The 21,486-nt window shown below is 59.3% G+C and overlaps 1 protein-coding gene across 2 annotated transcripts in view; it reads left to right on the plus strand.

Moving 5' to 3' along the window:
* Positions 1–3,343: 3,343 nt before the first annotated feature.
* The window catches only part of LOC311527860 (uncharacterized protein), a 19,201-nt gene continuing 1,058 nt past the window's right edge, over positions 3,344–21,486 (plus strand). Inside the window, exons 1-10 of one of the 2 annotated variants that reach the window (XM_084642250.1) lie at positions 3,344–3,478; positions 4,077–4,421; positions 8,345–8,449; positions 9,327–11,996; positions 12,695–12,807; positions 13,009–13,067; positions 13,411–13,574; positions 14,216–14,378; positions 14,804–14,995; positions 19,616–19,837. In XM_084642250.1, the coding sequence (XP_084498376.1) occupies positions 3,436–3,478; positions 4,077–4,421; positions 8,345–8,449; positions 9,327–11,996; positions 12,695–12,807; positions 13,009–13,067; positions 13,411–13,574; positions 14,216–14,378; positions 14,804–14,995; positions 19,616–19,837 (4,076 nt within the window). In that variant the 5' untranslated portion in view covers positions 3,344–3,435. The remainder of the gene's footprint in view (positions 3,479–4,076; positions 4,422–8,344; positions 8,450–9,326; positions 11,997–12,694; positions 12,808–13,008; positions 13,068–13,410; positions 13,575–14,215; positions 14,379–14,803; positions 14,996–19,615; positions 19,838–21,486) is intronic. The other variant, XM_084642251.1, reaches the window with a different exon arrangement.

Raw genomic sequence — 21,486 nt, forward strand, 5'->3', positions numbered from 1 at the left:
ACCTAAAATGGTCCTCATAAGCCAGTGCCTGCTTAAAAGCCCCTGTTATCAGGACCAGTGCTGGGTCTATGGTATAATGGCTTCAAGGGTCTCACCATGCATTGGTAAATCACTGTTTGCGGTGGCTCTAAAATGGTGCCCCTGCATCACCACTCTTGCTTCCTTTAGATGGCAGTGTTTTCCTTGGATGTTTCCTGCCCAGCGGCTGCCTCTGCGTAGCAGCTGAGATTACAGCCGATGAAAGTACAGGGGTTTGAGCAGCTCATTGCCAACAGATGTGTAACTGCCATTGACTTCAGTGAAGGGATAATCAGGTTCTAGGAGTGTTTGAGGTTTGGCTATGTCAGGGTCTGCAAGGAGGAAGCTGTCTGATACGTGGGCAGACCACCCCACAGGCATGCTGCTCCCTAGTTCAACACCCCCCTGCGCTCTGCCTCAATATACTTTCCCAACAGCCCCCCTCACCTCGCTGTCCTTGGTCTCAGTATGCTATTGAGCTGATGGCAGCCTTCAATTTAGATCTAATATGACCAGAAAATGTATTTTCAACACTGTGTTGTGTGAGTCTGTATTACAGAAACATTTGAGGGACTAGATGGCTCTGGGAATGATTGACAGTGGACATTACGTATTTTGTTTGTACTGGTCTGTGTATGTTATCTCATAATACAGGAGTGAGGGGATTTCAAAGGCAACCAATTTCAAATGGATAGAAATAAATACTTTTGCATGCTACGAAATTAACCATTTCCACAAGCTATGGGAGGTGAATAATGCAAGGGGATTTTAAAGAACGAGTGGGTGTGTACATGGATGGCTAATCTCAACCACAGTGCTATTAGACAGGATACACTTCAGGACTTTAACTCCTCACACTTTGTGGGATAAACTAACCTGAAGTTTGGAAATAAACTTCCCCCAGGCAGGTTATTCTATAACTGTCCGATAGGGGGTTTCTTACACCTTCCTTGAAAGCATCTAGTGCTAGCCAGTGTTGGGCACAGGAAGCTGGATCCATGGGCGACGGTAGAGAGGTGCCTACCTTCCAGTGGAGAGCCGACAACCTTGTCTCTATTCGGTTTTTTAAACTGATTGAGTTAAACTGAAACAAAATATTGTGTGGACACTTTAAATTTAATTTAAACATTGGTTTAGAGCAATTTAACACAACTCAGTGCCCACACAGGGTTTTGCACCAGTTTAATAAAATTGGATTTTAAACAGAGTTAGAATTTGACTAGTGCAGTTCTGAACAGAGACAAAGCCTACCCTACCACTGATAAGAAACGTCTACCCCCTTCACAGCTGAGGCTGCCAACAGGACCTGGGTGCTAATGGACACTTGGTGCTGCACTGAGATCCCCACATCGTTTTGCAAGGGGCCACTGAACAGCTATCAGATGGTAGCAATTTTCAGTCCCCTGGAAGCTGGTCTGCTTTTGGGTTGGCAACCGCTGTAGGTGGAAGAGTTCACAGCCCACTGTCAAGCCCCTCAGCTGTTCCATGTTAGTTGAAGTGTCAGTTTGCAAAACCTAATGTCTGGTCCTGCTGGAATTAGTTCTTTAGGGAGAGGCATTTGCCGGAGCAGAATGTGAGGTAAATGCTAAGCACCCCACCGAAACGATACTAGATGGCTAGTGGGTGTGTTTTGTGTTGCATCGCAGGGGGCTTTCTGCCCTGGACAGTGTGTGCTGCTCTAGAAGGCCCTAGCTCCCAGAGTCAAGTGACCATCTCATTTTTTAACAGTAAGTTTCTAGGCTTCTTGATTGTAAATAACATCTTGAAAAATGTGACCCGAATATACCCTCATGCCTCACACTAGAAGGCAAATAAAGATCTCCACACTTATATATCAAAATCATGACTTTGGCGGCCTGATTTATGATTTTGAATAGCTGCATTTGCCATTACCGTGCATCTTAACCTGCATTTGGCTCTTCGTATGCATTAGGGCAAGCTATCGGGGTTTTGCATCTGGGTGTTTCCACAGAGTAGCACAGACTTTCCTCTTTGGCCACTGGGCTAGCAGAGACCTTGACCCACACGGTGTGATTTCCGTGGGGGGACATGTTTGCATGACGTGTATGTGGCTTGCATGTGTTTGTGTGTTTTGTGTGTGCAAAAGCCTGGTTTTCAGGGGATGGGGGGGTGGTTTGTGGAGTGTCTGTCTAGTGTGCAGTGGGCTCTTTGCCGAGTGCCTTGTGTGGCTTTGCCTGTTTGTGAATGGCACTGCAGGTGTTCTATAGAATGTGTGGGTTGTGGGGTTTGTGGTGAGAGATGCATTCCGGGGCGGTGGGGGTGTATTTGAGGGGTTGTGGATGGGGGCGTAGGGGTGCACTGGGGTGGGGTTGTTTATGGGGGGAGTTCAGGGGTTTGGGGCGCCGGGGGGCGGGGCTTGGGGAAGGCGGAGCAGTGCGGGGTTTGGGGGCATTGGGGCGGGGCGTGGGGAGGGGAGGTGCGGGGTTGGGGGGCCTGGGGGCGGGGCGTGGGGAGGGCGGAGCAGTGCAGGGGTTTGGGGCGCCGGGGGGCGGGGCGTGGGGAGGGCGGGGCAGTGCGGGGTTGGGGGGCCTGGGGGCGGGGCGTGGGGAGGGCGGGGCAGTGCAGGGGTTTGGGGCGCCGGGGGGCGGGGCGTGGGGAAGGCGGAGCAGTGCGGGGTTTGGGGGGCATTGGGGCGGGGCTTGGGGAGGGCGGAGCAGTGCAGGGGTTTGGGGCGCCGGGGGGCGGGGCGTGGGGCGTGGGGAGGGCGGGGCAGTGCGGGGTTTGGGGCGCCGGGGGGCGGGGCGTGGGGAGGGCGGAGCAGTGCGGGGTTTGGGGGGCATTGGGGCGGGGCTTGGGGAGGGGAGGGGCAGTGCGGGGTTGGGGGGCCTGGGGGCGGGGCGTGGGGAGGGCGGGGCAGTGCAGGGGTTTGGGGCGCCGGGGGGCGGGGCGTGAGGAGGGCGGAGCAGTGCGGGGTTTGGGGCGCCGGAGGGCGGGGCAGTGCGGGGTTTGGGGGGCGTCGGGGCGGGGCTTGGGGAGGGCGGGGCAGTGCGGGGTTTGGGGCGCCTGGGGGCGGGGCTTGAGGAGGGCGGGGCAGTGCGGGGTTTCGGGCGCCGGAGGGCGGGGCAGTGCGGGGTTTGGGGCGCCGGGGGGCGTGGGGAGGGCGGGGCAGTGCGGGGTTTGGGGGGCGTCGGGGCGGGGCTTGGGGAGGGCGGGGCAGTGCGGGGTTTGGGGCGCCGGGGGGCGGGGCGTGGGGAGGGCGGAGCAGTGCGGGGTTTGGGGCGCCGGAGGGCGGGGCAGTGCGGGGTTTGGGGGGCGTCGGGGCGGGGTGCGCGGCGCTGCTCTCCGCGGTCCCGTGCCCTGGTGCCGCCGCAGCGGGGGGTTTCCTGCCGCCGGCTCCAGGCAGCGGCCGCCCCTGCGCTCCCGCAGCCGGCGCCGAGCGCTCCGCCCGCGGGCAGCATGGGCAGCCTCCTCCCGCTCCTGGCGCTGCTGGGCGCGGCGGGTAAGAGCCGGGCCGGTACCGGGGGTCTCGGGCCCAGCCCCGGGGACAGTCGCTACTGCTCGGCCCGGGGCGTGGGGCTCGCAGGGCTGCGGGGGGTTCAGCTCGGGGCACGGCCCGGCCCCCGCCTCTGAAGGGCGGCTTGGTCCGGGGGGGGCTCCCGCAGCGAGGGGGAGGCTGGCACCCACGGGTGGTGCCCCCGGGAGCCCGGTCCAGGGGATGCTCCCGCAGCGAGGAGGAGGCTGGCACCCATGGGTGGTGCCTCCGGGAGCTCCTGCAGTGAGGGGGAGGCTGGCAACCATGGGGGGTGCCCCCATGAGCCTGGTCCAGGGGATGCTCCCGCAGTGAGGAGGAGGCTGGCACCCACGGGTGGTGCCCCCGGGAGCCCGGTCCAGGGGATGCTCCCGCAGCGAGGAGGAGGCTGGCACCCATGGGTGGTGCCTCCGGGAGCCTGGTCCGGGGGATGCTCCAGCAGCGAGGAGGCAGCTGGCACCCATGGGTGGTGCCCCAGGAGCTCCTGCAGCGAGGAGGAGGCTGGCACCCACGAATGGTGCCCCTGGGAGCCAGAAGCCTTTGACCAAGGCTTGATTTCTGCTTCTAGGGGGTGCCGGCTCTTTGGAGGAACGTGGGAGCTGTGGAGGCATCATAGACGTGATCAGTGCAGCTAATGGGACCATCCACTTACCAGCGGCCAAGGGCCCCCTGGCACCCACCGGAACCTGCACATGGGTGGTCGCAGCGCTGCCCTCCGAGGAAGTACGCGTGGAAATCAAAGCCCTGGAGGCTGCTGCTCATCCCAACCTTAGCGTGCGCTTTGAAGGTAGCCCAGGGGAAGGAGCCGGCAGGGAGGTGCCTGTGGATATTGCCCACAGCTTTCTTCTGAAGGGACAGGGCAGAACCGTGATCAGAGGGAGCCTGGATTCCAGTCTCACTTTCACTTACTGGGGTAAGAACCACTCAGAGACTCTGGAGCCGTTGCCAGTTGGCCTGACCTAACTGCTGCACACAGGCTGAGCCATGTGCAAGGCACAGCGATGCCAGTCCCTGCCCTGAGGAGCAAACAGGCTAAAGCAAGGGTGTAAGACAGGGTTAGTGGCAACAGTGAATGTCACTGCGGGGGTGTGGTGCTAGGGGGGAGGCGGGTGCTGTGGGATTATGGACAAGAGGTAGGTGAATGCAGAACTCTGCTGTCTGCAGGGGAAAGCTGCACGGGTTTAGCTGTGTGTGATTTTAAAGCTGACTTAGGGAAACCAGTGCCAAAGGCCGTGTGGACGCTTATTTCGGTTTAAATCAGGTTTCTCTCTGTTTAGGCTTCAGTTTAAACTAACCAAACAAGTCACCCTTAAACAGCAATAAGGGAATGCCCAGAGGGATATGTACTGGTTTAACTAAAACCATTGCAAACTAGTGTGAGTTAAACTGGTGCAACTTTCTTGTGCAGACAAAGCCTGACCTATATTGAAGCCCATGCCTCTGCTGCATGCAGTCTGCTAGACGGTGTGCCTGGGGAGAAGGAATTGTCTTTAAAAGTACATTCACTGCTGTTTCTAAATTTTAGCCTGTGGGTTTCCTGTTAGATTTGGGCTCTGTCCCTTCACAGGCTAAATAACGAATAGCATAGGAATTGCCAGACCTGCACTCCACCTAGCATGGTATCTTGCTTCTGGCAGAGGCCAGTACTGGATGCTTCAGAGGAAATGACAAGAAATGCTGCAAAAGGCAGTTATAGGCCCAGGGAGAGATTATTTGTCCTGAGAGAAAATTTCCTGTAATCTGTCCCCTGGCAGAGCGTCTGATTCCTGGTGTTTCTGAGAAAAATTGTTGCAAGCTGGTGCCGAAAGTCCCTGCTTTTATTGGGTGTGTTTTGGAAATACAGATGCTGACTTTCACTGCAGTAAATGTGAATCAGTGTGTCTGCTTTGGCTTGAGCTATGCACATGGGCTGTGCAAAATACCATCACAGACATGCTTCCTGGGATGCTCTGTGAGCGAATAGAATCATAGAATCATAGAATATCAGGGTTGGAAGGGACCTCAGGAGGTTATCTAGTCCGACCCCCTGCTCAAAGCAGGACCAATCCCCAATTAAATCATCCCATCCAGGGCTTTGTCAAGCCTGACCTTAAAAACTTCTAAGGAAGGAGATTCTACCACCTCCCTAGGTAACGCATTCCAGTGTTTCACCACCCTCCTAGTGAAAAAGTTTTTCCTAATATCCAACCTAAACCTCCCCCACTGCAACTTGAGACCATTACTCCTTGTCCTGTCCTCTTCTACCACTGAGAATAGTCTAGAACCATCCTCTCTGGAACCACCTCTCAGGTAGTTGAAAGCAGCTATCAAATCCCCCCTCATTCTTCTCTTCTGCAGACTAAACAATCCCAGTTCCCTCAGCCTCTCCTCATAAGTCATGTGTTCCAGACCCCTAATCATTTTTGTTGCCCTTCGCTGGACTCTCTCCAATTTATCCACATCCTTCTTGTAGTGTGGGGCCCAAAACTGGACACAGTACTCCAGATGAGGCCTCACCAATGTCGAATAGAGGGGGACGATCAAGTCCCTCGATCTGCTCGTTATGCCCCTACTTATACATCCCAAAATGCCATTGGCCTTCTTGGCAACAAGGGCACACTGCTGACTCATATCCAGCTTCTCGTCCACTGTCACCCCTAGGTCCTTTTCCGCAGAACTGCTGCCTAGCCATTCGGTCCCTAGTCTGTAGCTGTGCGTTGGGTTCTTCCGTCCTAAGTGCAGGACCCTGCACTTATCCTTATTGAACCTCATCAGATTTCTTTTGGCCCAATCCTCCAATTTGTCTAGGTCCCTCTGTATCCTATCCCTAGGATACAGAATAGGCATGTAGCCTGCACTCATCAGGTGATCTAGGCCCCATCTATTGTATGGTGCGATTGTATCATTTGTGTGTGAGCTCGTTATCTGAGTGAAATGGGAGACATGGAGTTTATCTGGATAAATGGGAGTTCAGCAAAGAGGGGGGTGTTTTCTGTGTCCGTGATGCTATTCCCACCATGTGACCTACATTCAGATAATGCAGGAGTTTTGGTACAGAGGTTTCTATTTTATTTCTTCATGCAAATGCAGGTGGTAATTTTGGTGAGTTCCAGCTGGATTTTGAACCATGCCTCAGCTTTTCCTTTCACAGGAAATGGCTTTCTGTGAAACCTGATGCTGCAAAGAGTTAAATTCCCAAGTGGCTGGTTGTATAAAGCAAAGGAGCTTCAGAAAGAGGACTTTTTGCACATTGAAAAATGGCTTGATTGGTTTTTGGGTAAAGAACTGCCCTGAGCTGCTGGGGTGAGAGCCGGGAGGAGGGGTCTTGTGTTTGCAGAAATTAAGTATTTAGGAAAACAGAGAGAGACCAGGGGGCTATTCTGGCCACTGTACAACAATACTCTTCTGTGTTTATCTAATGCTGATGGTGTACTCACTGCCAATGCTTGGCTCAGACTGTACAAGCGTCACTTCATTTGAGCTAGAACTTCTCGCAGACCTTGAATTAGGAAACCTTGCAGGTAGGAACAAACCAGCGCCCCAGTCCTGCCAGCATGCGAGCCTGTGCCTGGTTTTACTCCCAGGGGAGGGCGCCAATGAAGCCAGACCAATACTCATGTGTAAGCAGGTGCTTATGCCCAACAGAAGACAGGTGACCCAAGTTACTGGCAAAGGCTAATGAGCTGTCGCTGGGGGGGCGCGAATTTGGGAATTGCTTCCCATTGGCCAGGATGACGAGGTGGCGCTTGAAAGCGCTTGGATTGCTTGGGAGACAGCAGTGGGAAATGGAAACATTTGAATGGCCCAGCAGCCTCGTTTCGGGGTGTGACCCCCAGCTTGGGAACGGCTGCCCTAAGCATTATTGCATCCAGAGCATGTTGCCAACCAGAGCTGCAGCATGATTTCAGTGCGGGGAGCTGCATCTCTTTCCTCGCTAGCGCTGCCTGGTTCTGGATTCCTGTTGCAGTCCCTAGTCAAAGCTGCCCCCCCCGCCCACACTGGGGGCGGAGCTGGGTCACGAGGCAGGGTGCATTCGGGCCTTTCCTCGGTCATGGCCCTGGTTCCTTCCAGTGCAGTGATGTGCTTGGCCAGAGTCTGCTCCTGGGCCACAGCGAACGTGTCTCCTTGCCAGGATTGCTAGTGCTTATATCATCCTCCCAGCCCCCTCAGGCCCATGGCCATAGCAATGCGGCTGCTCTGGGCTGGGGGTAGGTGGAAACACCCTGCTTGGCTTGGCTTTGTTCTCTTGGAGATTTGGGCTTTGGCAGGGGAGGATTTATTAATAATTGGCCAGTGCCAGTCGTTTTTGAGGCTTGGGAGACGAGGCCTTTATGCAGGGCTCTCCTTGTGGCAAATACCTCAGCTTGCTCTGCAGCGTGTGAACAGTACACGCGGGTTGGTTTTCCGTCCGTCTCAGCCAGAGAGGCAGCGCCCATCCCTTGTCCCATGCCCGACAGCGTTTCCACAACGGTAGCTTGTCGGGGTCTCGGTTGGGGAGGGTGAGTGTGTGAGTCCCCCTTGTCACTGTGGTGTCCCGGGCCCCATTGTGGCCTGCTTGTTTGGTTAGTAAAAGGAAGGGCGCTTGCATGGCCCATGGACTGGAAACATCCTGGCCAGCCGTGCTTGGGGGAGTGCCCCTCAGAGCCTGGCAGGCCGAGTCACCGCACTGGGGAGCCACCACGTGGGGCACGTCGCCCAGCACTGCCTCCCCGGGCCGGTGTGCGTGTGTTGCCTGGCCTGCCTCCGGCGCTCCGGCTGTAGCATTCCCGCGTCGCGGGCTGGGTGCAGGACTCTCTGCGCTGTCTCCGGCTGGAGGGGACCCAGGATATGAGCAGCGCCCACTCTCTCTCCCTCCAGTGGCTGTGGATTGGTGTGCGCGGCTGGCCCTTTGCTGCTCCGTGGTGGGATCGGCACAGACCTGTCTCTGCCCTGGGAACTCAACGGGGCAACGCTGCCGGACAGGTAAAGGCTCTGCCTGGGCACTAGGCGATGGGGCTGGGGGGAAGTCACAGGGAGCCAGGGGGGTTCTGATTCCCAGGGAGCCTTATTCTCGCCCCTAGGGCTGGGTGAGATGGTCCCGCTCTCCCTGGGAGGAGGTTGGATGCTCCCTCCAGTCACCCACCCCGTCCTGTGCCAGTCATGTCAGTCAGCCAGCCCAAAAGGCTGGCCGGCCTTTCCATGGGCATTTCCCACCTCTCGGCCAGGTTCATCTCCTGCCCAGGGCTCAAGCAGAGTAGGCAGAGGCCCCTGGGCTGGGCTTTTCTGCTGTTCCTCTCCCTTATAACCAGAACTCAGGCCCAGAGAGCTGTTGGGCTAGATGGGCATGGTGAGATCCAGCTCCCTCCTGGGAATACAGGGCTGTCTTGGGGCATCGCTGTGTCCTGCACTGGGGGGAGTCAGGGGAAACCCCGCCTCTGGACTCAGCCCCGTTCAGAGATGGGGAATGCAGCATTGGCATAGCCCCTGACTCAGCGTTCACAGCTCAGACCTTCCCGGCTCCCCGGCCTGCCCCACTCTGAGCCCTGCGCTGCCCTCGGGGCCACATGGCTGAGCGGAGTATGGAACATTTCCAGCCCACGGCAGCTGCGCTCTGCAAACCCTTCCCAGCGACTCATCACGTGTCCCACGGGAGGTGGGGCCGGGCCTTAGTCCCCACTTTACAGAGAGGGGAATTGCCTTGCCCAAGGGGTCGCAGAGAGTCACTCTCAGGCCCGGGGCAGGCTGAGAACCCAGGAGTCCTGACTCCAAGCCTTGGGCTAGTAAAAGCATTTCAGTCCCCCGGGACCAGGGTGACTCCTTGGGCTCACAGCTCTGCCTCAGTCTTTGCCTCTCTCATTAGGTGTGGATGCCCTGGAGGCTCTGAGGGAAGGTGTTGGGCAGGTGGCATCACAAGAGGCCCCGGTGAAGCTGAGGGGGGCTGTGGTATCTGGAGCTGCTGAGCATCTCCACAGCACCAGCAAGGCAGCCCCAGGCCCTCGCCCTGGCCTTGCCCCCCACCAGAGCCCTGCGGCCTGGCCTGCCAGCACTGCAGAGAGCCCTGGAGATGTGCTGAGTAACGCTGCCCCTGTGCCCCGAAGGACGTGGCTGGGCAGGAGAAGGAACGGGCCTCTGGCTCAGGATGGAGCGAACGCTGAGTGTGTGGAGCCACCGGCCACTGCAGCAGCTGCTGAGCACTGGGACAGAGCCCGCGACCCGGGAGTGCGTATGCACCCGTCTGCTGCAGGAAAGGAGACGCCCGCTGGAAAGACCGGCAGCCCCTTGTTCTCTGCAAGGTCACAGTTCAAGGCAGCAAATCCCACGTTGGTGCCTCTCCCTGGAACAGTCCCTGTGGAAAACCTGAGGGGAAAAGATCCCACTTCCCTGGGGGGCAGCAGCACCCCTACAAATTCACCCGTGGTGTTTCCTGGCTCTGCCGCCCAGGAGCCGGCTTCATTGGACCAGGCACCTTCCAGCATCTCCGCAGTAACGGATCCAGTGTACCCCAGTGGAGAGCGCGCGCTCACGGCAGGGCCCTCGGACCCAGAGCCATGGAGCATGGAAACGCCGGAGGCGGCTCTCGCCCTGAGTGAAACTAGTGTGGAGACCAGCCAGGGCAGTGCTGTGGGCGCCCAGAAGCCAGTAACCTTGTTGCCTCCCTCTGTGCCCGTGACCAGCCCTGCTCCCGGGGCTAGCTCAGGGGACGATGGGGCTCAGCGCTTTGGAGGAGGGATGCGGGGGCTGGGGACGGCACACCGGGAAGCTGCCGTTACTACGGAGTTGGACTTCACTGACCTGGGCCTAGGAGCCAGGCTGCCAAGCCCCACTGCGGGCTCTGGCACCCTGCCGCGAGGACAGACAGAGCCCGCCATGCGTACTGCAGCCCCCGCACCGTGCGACTCTCTGGAAACCAGCCAGACACCTGCTCTGCAGCTGGATGGCCGGGAGAGTCTGACCTGGCGGCTGGGGGGCAAAGCTCAGCCAGCCACAGAGACCAGTGGGACCCCAGTGCGCACCCCAGGGAGCAGCCTGACAGAGACGCTTGCCACAACAGCTCACTCTGCCCCAGGACTGCATTCCAGCATGCATCTCATGGTGCCCCTGGGGAGCCCCAGGCCTGGGGAGGACCTGGGCCATACGCTGGCGGAGGCTGGCTCTGAGGAGTCGCCAGGGCGCAGAGGTGTCGATGGAGTCCCAGAAAACATGGACTTGTCTCTCTCCACTGACACGCGCACAGAGGGGGACCCTCGGGCAGCGTCGTGGGCAGAGTCATTCCCCGGGGCTTCTCCAGACAGGACGCCAAGTGTCTTCGCTGGGACCCCAAGGCCTTTGGGCAACCTCACAGCACCTGCCCCATCCCCTGGCTCGGCCCAGCCCCCAGCGCCAGCTGAGCAGCTCAGCACGGGGTCCAGTGTCTCTCACCCCACAGCTCCTGGCCACGAGAACGGGTCTCTCAGTGAGCGCGCCCTGGAGCCCAGGCTGTCAACACCAGCCCCAGCCTTGGAGCGGTTATTCCGGACTCTCACCTGGCTCCCTGAAACCCCTGCTGCGAGGAGTCGAGTGCCTGGCACAGGGGAGCCCCGCAGCACGGTCACAGCCGCGCCCGGTACGGCTGTGTCTGTGGACACGTCCTCCCAGCCTCCCGTCTCCTGCACTCACGGGGCCAAGCAGCCCTCCCTGGCTCCTTCCCCAGTCATGGCAGTGACGTCTCAGGAGGGAGTGTTCCCGGGAGCCTCCAGCGGGGAAGCCGTGCCCCATGGCCCTGGCACCGTGCAAGCCACCACTCCTCTGGGCTTTCAGCCTCCGCCAGCCAGCCAGCCTGCTAGAGCAGATACACCGGCAGCCACTCTGCAGAGAGGATCCACTGCACTCAGTCCGACAGAGCCCCCTGACCCTCCCGGGACCAGGCTGAGTTCCCCATTCTCCTTAGAGAAGGACGTTTCAGGGTCTCCCGCTGCCCTGGGACTCGCAGAGCTCGGCGTGGCCACTACCCAGTCTCCATCGTGGGACACGGCGACCACTAATGCCTCAGTGGCAACGCCCTCATTGGCATCTGCAAGCTGGAGGGGAGGGACAGAGAGGCTGGGCCAGCGGGCAACGACCCCCCCAGCCTGGCCTGCGCAGGCTGGGGCTGAACCGGGGAATTCCAGCCAAGCCACTGACGCAACAACCCCGAGCGGGGCTGGGAGGAGCTTTCTGAGCATCAACACCGGGGCCCTGTTCAGCCCCACGCCCCCCACCCCAGAGCTGATACTAACCGCTGAGAGTGCTGGGTCCCTAGCTGGCAGCAGGAGTCCCTGGCCCCCCCTGGCAGCCACCCCGAGGGCATGGGGTGCCGATGTTACGGATCCCGTGAGCAGTGCCAGGACGAATGTCCCCTTCGCCAGCACGCAGCTCAGGGCAGTGATGCCACCCGTGACTCCTGGCCCAGCTGGTGCGGCAGATGGGCAGCCCCTGCCTGTCACCACCAAGGGTGCCCGTGGCAGGGCACAGAGCGTGTTCGTTGTGGAAGACCAGCCTCCTCTTCTCAAAGGTCAGTCAGGCAGCGCCTCCCCTGGATTTCTGGGCTGCTCTCTGGGCAGGGACGTCCCGCGGGGGAGAGGGACGGGGAGTCGCATATGGTCAGGGGTGCAGCTGGAGCAGTCCAAAGGCAGCATGCTGGTAAAGCAGTGTGCCAGGGGCGGGATGAATGGGGTAGTGGGCTCTCCTCTGGCCAGGCACAGCCAGTGTGGGGCCCCATGCAGGTCAGGCTAATGCCCCTGACACCATGTCAGCCCCTTTGCTGGGAGCTGCCCCCGTGCCATGCTGCTCAGGCCCCCTCTGCAATCCTGCCGTGGTGCCCGCTGGGGGATGTGGTTCTGCCGTGTGGGGTGGCCCCAGAGCAGGCCGCGGGCGTCTGCTTCCAGTGGCGTTGAGCCACGCCGAGGGCACACTCCGGCTGTCCATGGTGATCCCTCCGGGCAGCGAGTCTGGAGCCCGCGAGGCCTTTGGGGTGACTGCAGGCCTGGCACAGCTCTGCTGACTCGCTGTGCCTCATGGCTCCATGCCCGGGCCCCTGCGCCCCGCTCTCCCTCGCTTCCCCACGTCTTCCCTCCCTGTTGCCCCAAGCTCGGTGTTTGGTGCCAGCCTGAACCGGGGCGCTGCTGCTGTGCAGAGCTGGCCGGGGCGAGGGCCAAGCACTCGCAGTAACGGTTTCCCTGTGGGCTGGGCTCGGGGTGTCTTGCCTCACAGCGACCCGTCTCCGCATGCCCTGTGAACTCGCGCTGGATATGGAATTCGTTGGCGCCTTCCGGACTCCCGGGTCGCAGGCCCATCGCAGCCTGGTGCAGAGTTTCAATGAGACGGTGAGCCCGGGGGGCGCTGGGCCGGGCGGGGCTGTCCCACGGGGACTGAGCTGGTGGTTAATGGCTGCGGTGCGGCAGGGCAGGGAGCGTGCTGTCCAGTGACCGTTGCCATGGGTGGCTGTGGGCTCGGAGTCCGGGGTCCCCTGCAGCTGGGGCCAATTCTCTCGTCACAATGCACCTCCTTCCTGTGTCCCCACACAGGTGGCGCCCCTCTTCACGGCTGTGCCGGGATTCCAGAGCCTGGAAGTGACGAGGATCAGGTAGGAGCGTGCCTGGCGCCCCAGCTCCCCTCCGTGTGCAGGGGCCCGGGGAGCAGCCCCCGCACGGGTGGGGAGAGTGAACTGCACAGCTCGGGCTTCGGCTTGTCCTGTGTCGCCGTCACATTGTTGTGACTTTGTGTCAGAGCTCGTGGTGTCCCCTGCGCGCCCCCCGCCTGCCCCATTCCCCCGGTCAGACCCTGAGCCTGCAGAGCCAAAGCATCAGCACCGGCCCTGCAGCTGGAAGAGGAGCACGGGTAGCTGGGAGGGAGTGCAGCGCCCCCCGCCCACCCCATGGCTGCCCCTGAGGGTAGGCTCTGACCCGTCTCTCTGGCTGCTCCCCCAGGAAAGGCAGCGTGGTGCTGGAGTACGATGCCCTCTTTGCTGCGGAGCGGCTGCGTGGGCCAGTGCAGGGCTTGGGCGCCCTTTTAAACCGGACGCTGCTGTCGGGCGCCGCCCGCTCGGGTCTCCGCATCGCCAGTGCCATCGTGCTGTGGAACGTGGTCCTGGGTGAGTTGCTTGGGGCGCATGGCAGCAGGGCATAGAGTTGCTGCAAAGGAGCAGGGCTGCCAAGGCCTGGGCATGGAGCTTCACTGGCTTCTGTGTCCCCCCCCCCCCCGCCCCAGACCTCCTGCCATGGCTCTGTTTGCTCCCCCACCCCCAACTGCAGCCCCATGCACCCTCCATGCCCTCATCATCCTGTCAGCTCTGTGCCACAACCCCCGCCCCCCGCGGCTCAGCACGCCCTGGAAGGGCTTCTCGTTCCAGGAGCTGCACTGGGGACCTCGCAGGCAGCGAGTTGTGCCCCAGACCCGGTGGCTGCCCCCTCATGCAGCCAGGCTGGCTCTGCGGGGCTGGCGGGCGCAGGCACGGAGTGCTGTGGCATTGCTGGGGTGAGCAGGGGCCGTTTCCGCAGTCGTGATGTGGGGCAAGCTGCTCTCTAGTGCGGATGCCTCGCAGAACCGAGCCCCACATTGTGCAGATGGGCCTGGTGGAGGAAAGGGGCTTCCCCAGCGTCTTGGCGAGTCCGCGGCAGAGAGAGAAGCTGAGCCCAAGGAGGCTGGCTCTGTGCCCTCTGGCTCCCCTGGGGAGGTGGGGGTTGGGGCAGGGTGTTGCAGCGCTCTAGACGGTCTGTGTTTGTCTGTCTGCAGAGAGGCAGCTGGACCTGTGCACGGCCCTCTTCTCGTGCCATGCTGGCTTTGAGTGCATCAGCCGTGGGGCCGGCAATGCCAGCTGCACGTCCGTGTGCCACAGAGATTACTGCAAGAACCACGGCATCTGCACACACCCGCGTGCCCACGAGCCCGTGTGCCAGTGAGTATCACGCAGACGGCAGCCTGGGGGCAGCCACCTGGCTCAGGGCCCAGCGCAGGCTAGGCTGGGGTAGGCCACCCCACGGCAATGGATGGAGAAGAAACGAGGTTCTGGGCTGGGCCCCAAGGTGGAGGAGCCTGGCGTGAATAATGGGGGCTCTCGGTCGCTGCTGACCTGGTCTGGGGTGAGAGTCCGTGGGCAGGTGCCGCCCCCTCTCCCCGGCTCCCGATGCCCTGTGCACCCAGTGTCCCGGTCTGAGTCCTCCCTGGCTGGCTCCCGAACATAAGCAGGGATAGGAGCCCCAAGGGCCCGGCACGGCCGGGCACTGTGATGTGGAGGGATGACGAGGGGCAGGAGGTAGGACCTGGGGCCAGCTTGCTGGGGAGCAGAGCCTGCCCCTCTGACCCTCTCCCGCGGTGCTGCAGGTGCCCCATTGGCAACGACTACTGGTTCATGGGCCCGCGCTGCGATTACAAGGTGACCCAGCAGAGCCTGCTGGGTGTGGCCTGTGGGGTGCTGCTGACCGTGGCCCTGCTGGGCCTTGCCATCGCCTGCCTGGTGGTCCGGAGGTTCAAGGCGCTGCTCCTGGAGGCCAGGGTTGATCAGACCAAAAGCAGGTGAGGAAGCGCGGCCGGGCGGGGCCGGAGCCAGCTACGGAGCCTCTCCCCTTTGACCCCTGGGTTGGTGGTGGCCCTGTGAGGCGGATGCCCCTCAGCGAGCGCCACGGGGGCCTGAGCCCCCTCTGCCCTTCCGGGGGGCTGGGAGCCTGCAGTGTGGAGGGTGGTTCAGCCCCACACTCTGGCTGTCGCCCTGCAGCTCTGCCTGGCCTGAGCTCCCACGCTCTGGGGTAGACAGAGGGACTGGGGGCAGGGCTGGGAAACGCCCTCTGAGCCAGCTGGCCCCATGCGCCTGCTGTGTGGGGCATGTTGTGCTGGGCACAGGGGACGTGCCCCCGCCCGGCTGGGCCCTTGGCGAAGCTTCTGTGCTCACGGAGGCAGATTAGGCACGTGTTCTTCTGGAGTCCCCAGCTGCATTGACCCCCCCGCCCCCCGCCACTTCCCTGTGCCTTCCACACCCACCTGGAAACACCGTGTACCCCCACCTGGGGGCGCTGTCTCTACCTACACCTCTGTGCACCCCCAGGGCCCCCCTCTGCCCAAAGCGGGGATGCCCCCGGGCAACCAGGGACCCTCCTGCCCCTTCAGGGTGCAGCGCCCACGTCCCCCCACTTCCTGCCTGGAACACCCTTAGGGAGTCTTGCCCCAGGGACTACGGACACCACACCTCCAGCCTCCCCGCCCCGCCCGCGGAGGACCTCCCATCTGCTTGTACACAGACGCCCTCTGCCCCCGCCCAGCATGCCCCCCCCGGCTAGGCCTGCACTGCTGGCTCCCTGCCGGGGCGTTGTTATGTGTGTGTGGAGGGGGACAGTTAGAGATGGGCATGATCCCGGGGCCCGTGGGGGGCTTTTGAGGCCGTTCTGCTGGTCTGGGCCGGGAGCTGGTTGCGGAGTTGCAGGAAGGAGGGTGCGGGGTCGCTGACTCGCCCCTTTGACTGGGGCAGGTGTGGGACGCTCCCGGGCCCCTGTCCGCAATGTCACTCACTGAGGTGACCTTGAGGCTTTTGCTGCTTGTCCAGGATTGTGGGCAGGGAAACGGGACTGGGCCTGCTCTGAGTCCTGCCCCGACAAACGCTCTGTGGGGCTGATGCTGGTCCCAGGCTGGGGTGGGAAGAGGGGAGCACGAACACCCCTCCACTGGCACCGGGAGCTTGTGCTTGCTGGGGAGCCTCGCAGGGCCCCAAGAGTCTTCATGGCCAGCTTGTCCTACTGGGGCTCACTGACCGAATGGGCTGGCCTGGCCTAGTGGGGCTTGGGCGAGGGTCTTTCACGTGTTTCTGCTGATGCGCCTCAATCCTGACCCACATGCCTCTGTATCCCAGCCCTGCCTACACACAGCTCTGACAATGCCCCACCCTCAGGCTCAACCTGCTGGCCCCTGTTATTCCAGCCCTGCCTCTTCCCCTCCCCATCCTGCCCTCAGTGCCCTGTTCCCCCCTATTCCAACCATGCCTCCATAGCCGCCCCCCCTCCACACACGCACCCAGCTCTGTCTCAACCCACAGGCCCATTATCCCAGCCCGGGGCTCTGCCCCCAGCTCTGCTGAGTCTAACCCCTGAGGCAGGACAATGGTCAGTCTGGCTGAGGTGTTGCTGGATCTAGCTCCCTGCTTCGACTGCCCAGAGGGGTCAGTGCGAGGTGATGGGGGGGTGCCCCCCCCATGGCTCAGTGCAGTCGGTGCCTCTGCAGCCAGCCTCATTTCCTGCCTGTGTGAGAGTGATAGCTCCCCAGGGCTCCCTTCGAGGGACAGGCAAGGAGCAGGAGGCTGCGGAAGCTCCAGCGGAAATCCGGCTTGGGAGGAATTTGGGACGTAACGAGAGCAGAGCCATTGTTCTGGGCCTCGTGCGAGGGCTGGGCTGCACGGCTCCAACGCGCGTGCTGTCCGTCAGCCCCCTGGCCATGGCCAGGGATCGCCTGGCTGCTGAGCCGTGGCAGGAGAGTGCAGAGGGGCCTGGCTACCGCCTGCTCTGGGGCTCTAGAATCTCTCCCCGGCATGGGAGAAAGGACTTGTTTAACTCAGAGAGGAAATGAATCAGAGGGACATGACAAAAGTTTATAGATCAAAGACTAGTAGCTCCTGTCTCATACACGAATATCCCTGGGATGTTCAGGGACACTCAAGAGTGGGAAATTCAAAACTGATGAAAAAGGAACAACTTGTCATACCATGCATCGTGAGCCCGTGGGACTAACGGTCACAAGATATCGAGGGCCTGAGGACAGCAGGCGTGAAAGGAGCGTTAGCTAGAGAACGAAAATATTCAGAATTAAAAAATAACAAAACCACCCCCATAAAGTTTTGGCAGGGATATAAAACCACCTAGTTCCAATTGCAAACACGGGCGGGATGAAGGATTCTTCTCCTACGGCCACCACCCTGTACTGCCTCCCTGCAGGATTTCTTCCCTGCACCAGCTGGTATTAGACAGTGTTGGGTACCAGAGCCGCTGACCTCTGGCTCTGATGTAGCCTGGCCTGAATGGCAGCAGCTTGGCTCATCACAGAGAGCCACCCTTGGTTGGAGCACCCCCCTGCCCCAGCCGCACGGGGGGTGGGTGGTTTGGTGCCAGAGAGGAGGCAATTGGTGATATTTTTAAACTGAAGTTGCCAGGAAGTGGCCCAGTGAGTACATCCATGAGGGGGAGATGGGCACATTTAAAAAAAAAGCAAGGCGGGGCGGGGTGTGTGCAGGATTCGTTCTGCAAGCAGGGAGTGCTGGCAGCTGTGAGCATCAGGGCCTCAGCACTCTGGGGTGGACCCAAAGCAGCAGGCCGTGAAGAATGTCTCCAAGTGAAGTTCCCGGGCAGGGGGCCCTGAACTGGCAGGAACAGGCCTGGCTGTTACATGGATCCCTGCAGCCAGCTCTGGGCAGCACTGGAGGAAGGCGGAGCTGCTGCAGCCTGCTCACCTCAACCACCCCCCCAGGAGGCCCAGGGCAAGGGGGTAGATGGGGCAACAGCTGCTGGACGATGCTGGGGGGAATATCCAGCCTCAGGCTCTGTGAGGTGGGAGCTGGGGGTCAGGCAGGGCTGCCTCAGTGCAGCCTCCTTGTCTATGCAGGCAGGAGCCCGGCAGGGAGTCGGCTCAACATCTTTCCCTCCCCCCAGTGGAAAGATCCTTACTAGGCCCCTCCCCGTGACACCAACAAACCCCCCGCCCCCACCCCAGCACAGTTCTACTCCAGCCAGCCAGCCCCTGGGCAGCAGCGTAAAGAAGGCCTGAGTGTCCGAGGGCCCTGAGCCTGAGCCAGTGCGTGTGGCTGGGGCAACAGGGGAATGAATCCTCCATGCGCGCATGGCTAGGAACCACGGCCCAAGAGCAAGCGGCCGGCTGCTGCAGACAGCCGCAGCTGTGCGCCACCCTCACCCGTTCTGGACGGCTGACCAAGCCCCTGCCTCTCTTGCAGCAGGGCCAGCCTGTGTTGTCCACATCCTGGCTACAGCCGGACGGGTCATGCTACCCTCGCTGCAGTGTGACGCCTCACAGTGCTCCACTGACCTGGTCTTCTTCAGGGCGGGGGACGGGGACACTTGTTCCCAAGGAAACAAACCACAACAGCAGCAGGCTGCTTGCCATCTGATGTTGTTTGTCCTTCCAGAATATGCCCCACCCCTGGCTAGAGGGTGTGTGTGACTTGGGGAAAGCTTGCCAGAGTGCATGGAGAGGCCACAGGGCTGCAGGAAGCAGAGGGTAACACTGAGGCTGGGGAGCGAGTTGAAAATGCAGATGTTTCTGAAGGCAATGCTAGGGCCCCAGAGTTCAGCGTTCACTGAACCGTGTTTACGTCAACAGATTGAAAACAACTTCAGCTACAGAACTGCCTTCTGACGGGCGCAAGGAGAGAGACCAGCCACCAGGAGGTTTCTGGCTAGCATGGAAGTGGACTTGTTACAGCTCATGGATCTGCCTTTATTGGGTGTCATTTAAAATACCTCCTTGGGCTTTATAGCCGTGGCCCCATCATTGCAGCTCCACATTAGACGTGTGTGTGCACCAGGAGGAGTCTATTAACACTGGGCAGAGCCCTTGTGCTCCGGAGACGTGGGATAAGCCTCTTACCCCTTCAAGCTGCAGCCTACCATATGTGCCGCAGGCATTGCGCACAGGTCACAAACTGTTTGGAGGACACGCAGCAGACTAAAACCTGCTCCTGGCAGATAAAAGCCCTTCCTTCTCCTTTTACATTGGTGCCAGAGACTGGACATCCTGGGCTGGCAGGTAGCTGCAGCTGCCTTGGGGCTTGTCTGCCCAGCTTGTGCTTAAGCCATGTGGACGTGGGTTTAAGTAACCAGAATATCCATGAAGGGGCTTGGTCAGAAACAGCTAGTGTGCTTCGCTGTCACTCCAAGTGAAGCGTAGCCACTTCCCTTTGCTGCCTTTTCTCCTAGGCCCAGACACCGGTGACTCAGAGCTATTGGGTTTAAACAGTAACACGCACATCATGCAGCAGATTTCTCACTTTCTCTTGTGCAGCTCAGCTCTCCACAGTTTGTAGAATGAAAAGCATCCTTATGTAAGCTGCTGTTAAGGCCCTGCGCTAAAATGACTGGCTTGTACCAGTAATAAATAGCTTTGCTTTCGGAATTGCTATAGTAAAGTCCTGCCTTGTTCTTTCAGCTACCGACGGTTTTGTCGCCTCGATGATGTGTCAGCTCAATACTGGTCTCAGTCTTGGCTCGCCTCTGCCAATTCTTTGGACAACCCAGCTTTCAGCAACTCTGAGGAGCTGCTCCACTTACAGATGCTAGACCACAGCTGTTGCAGCTGTAAGGATGACACTATGATCCCAGACAGCTACAAGCAGCAGACCACGCCTATCAGCACTGTTTGCAGGCCCAGGTAACTTTGATCATCAGCATGTTCTACTCCACTATTGGTTTAGGAAAATGCATAGGAGAGACCAGGATTACTTCTGTTATGGTCTACTGTGGGGCAAGCTTACTTGGATGCCAGTGTTGAGGGATGCTAGGGGAGATAGGAGCATATGAATGGAATGGCAGAGACGAGTCGATTTCAGAGCATGCAAGAGCCCTTTACATGTGGCTGCTTTCCAGCTGCACTTAAGTTTTGGCAGCAAAGCTGTTTCAGCCAGGAGCATGTGTAACCCACACACCTTCTGGGTGTGGTGGTCTGTCCCATCTAGTGACACCGAGACCACTTAAAGAGAGAGATAATAGGAGCCTGCTCTACAGCCTTAGTTAACAGCCAGGTAGCTTTTAGCCCATGCAGTAGAGATTCATGCACTAAGCTCCAGAGGGCCCCAGTTTGATCCTGCCCGCCAACTGGGGTCTGACGGTGTTACACATGGAAACAAATCACACCTCTTAAGTGACACAGCTATGCTGCAAAGAGCCCTAGTGTAGATGCAAATATACAAGCAAAAAACCCTTTTTACTGGTATTACCTATTCTGTTTGGGGAACTGGTTTAAAAACATTTGCTGTATAAACAGCATGTCCCCTCAAAGGGTTTGCCCATATCTCTTGACCCGACCCGCAGACCTTTTAAAATGTGTCTGCTGTGGAATCTACAGAGGAGGGAGGGATGGACTGGCTGGGCCAGTTGGCTCTGGTTAAAGGGACAGCAAACAGCAGGGCACTCACAAACCATGTGCGTGGGGAGACGTGTTCTTGGCAGAGATTTGTTGATCTGACACCCAGGGCCATGTTTTGATTTTAAACACCAATTTGACAGCTCCAGCCCCCTGGTTCACGCGCACACAGTGTCAGCAGACCAGCTGCCACCACTGCAGAAAACCCGGAGCAAGTTTTTGGGGGTGAGGGAGATCTCACAGGAAAGGGCAGAATTTAAATGTGTCAAGGAGCAGCAGCTGGCCTTGCCTCGCCTCTGGCGTAGGGCCAATACATCCTGCAGGCCAGCAAAGGCTTATTTATGGAAGAGGCTATCAAGCTTTAAACAACTTTCCAGTGTTATTGCTTGTTTTGAGCTCACAGCAGGGCACTAACCAGAAAAGGGTGTAATCAGCTTCCAGGGGTGTGAATGGAAAAAGGAACGAAATTGTTTCCAATTTGAGAAACAAACTGCTAACCATAACATAACCACCCCTCTCCCTGCTGGGGGGGTTCTGGTTGCAGAGGGAGATAGGACACTGCAGGTCTCCATCAATCCCCTTGGGCCTGCTTCAACACTGCTTTTAAGTAGTCTGCTCCGGGGAAAAGTAAAGTGATGCCTTTTAAAGCCTGAGAATTAGTTTTATCCCTTTCTGCCCCTTGTCATTTCCCATGGTTAGAACTTGCATTAACTTTGTACATTTAATATGTACATCCTGGTGCAGTCATTCCTGGGATACATGCAGAGGGAAAGCGTATGCTCACGAAAGCTTATGCTCAGATAAATTTGTTAGTCTCTCTAAGGTGCCACAAGTCCTCCTCTTCTTTTTGTGGATACAGACTAACACGGCTGCTACTCTGAAACCTGTCCATATGCAGATTCCCAGGAACTGACTACTGTGGGGATGGGACCCTGGCC

The sequence above is a fragment of the Lepidochelys olivacea genome, assembly GCF_965140295.1.
Source record: "Lepidochelys olivacea isolate rLepOli2 genome assembly, chromosome: 10".
Taxonomy (NCBI): Eukaryota; Metazoa; Chordata; order Testudines; family Cheloniidae; genus Lepidochelys; species Lepidochelys olivacea.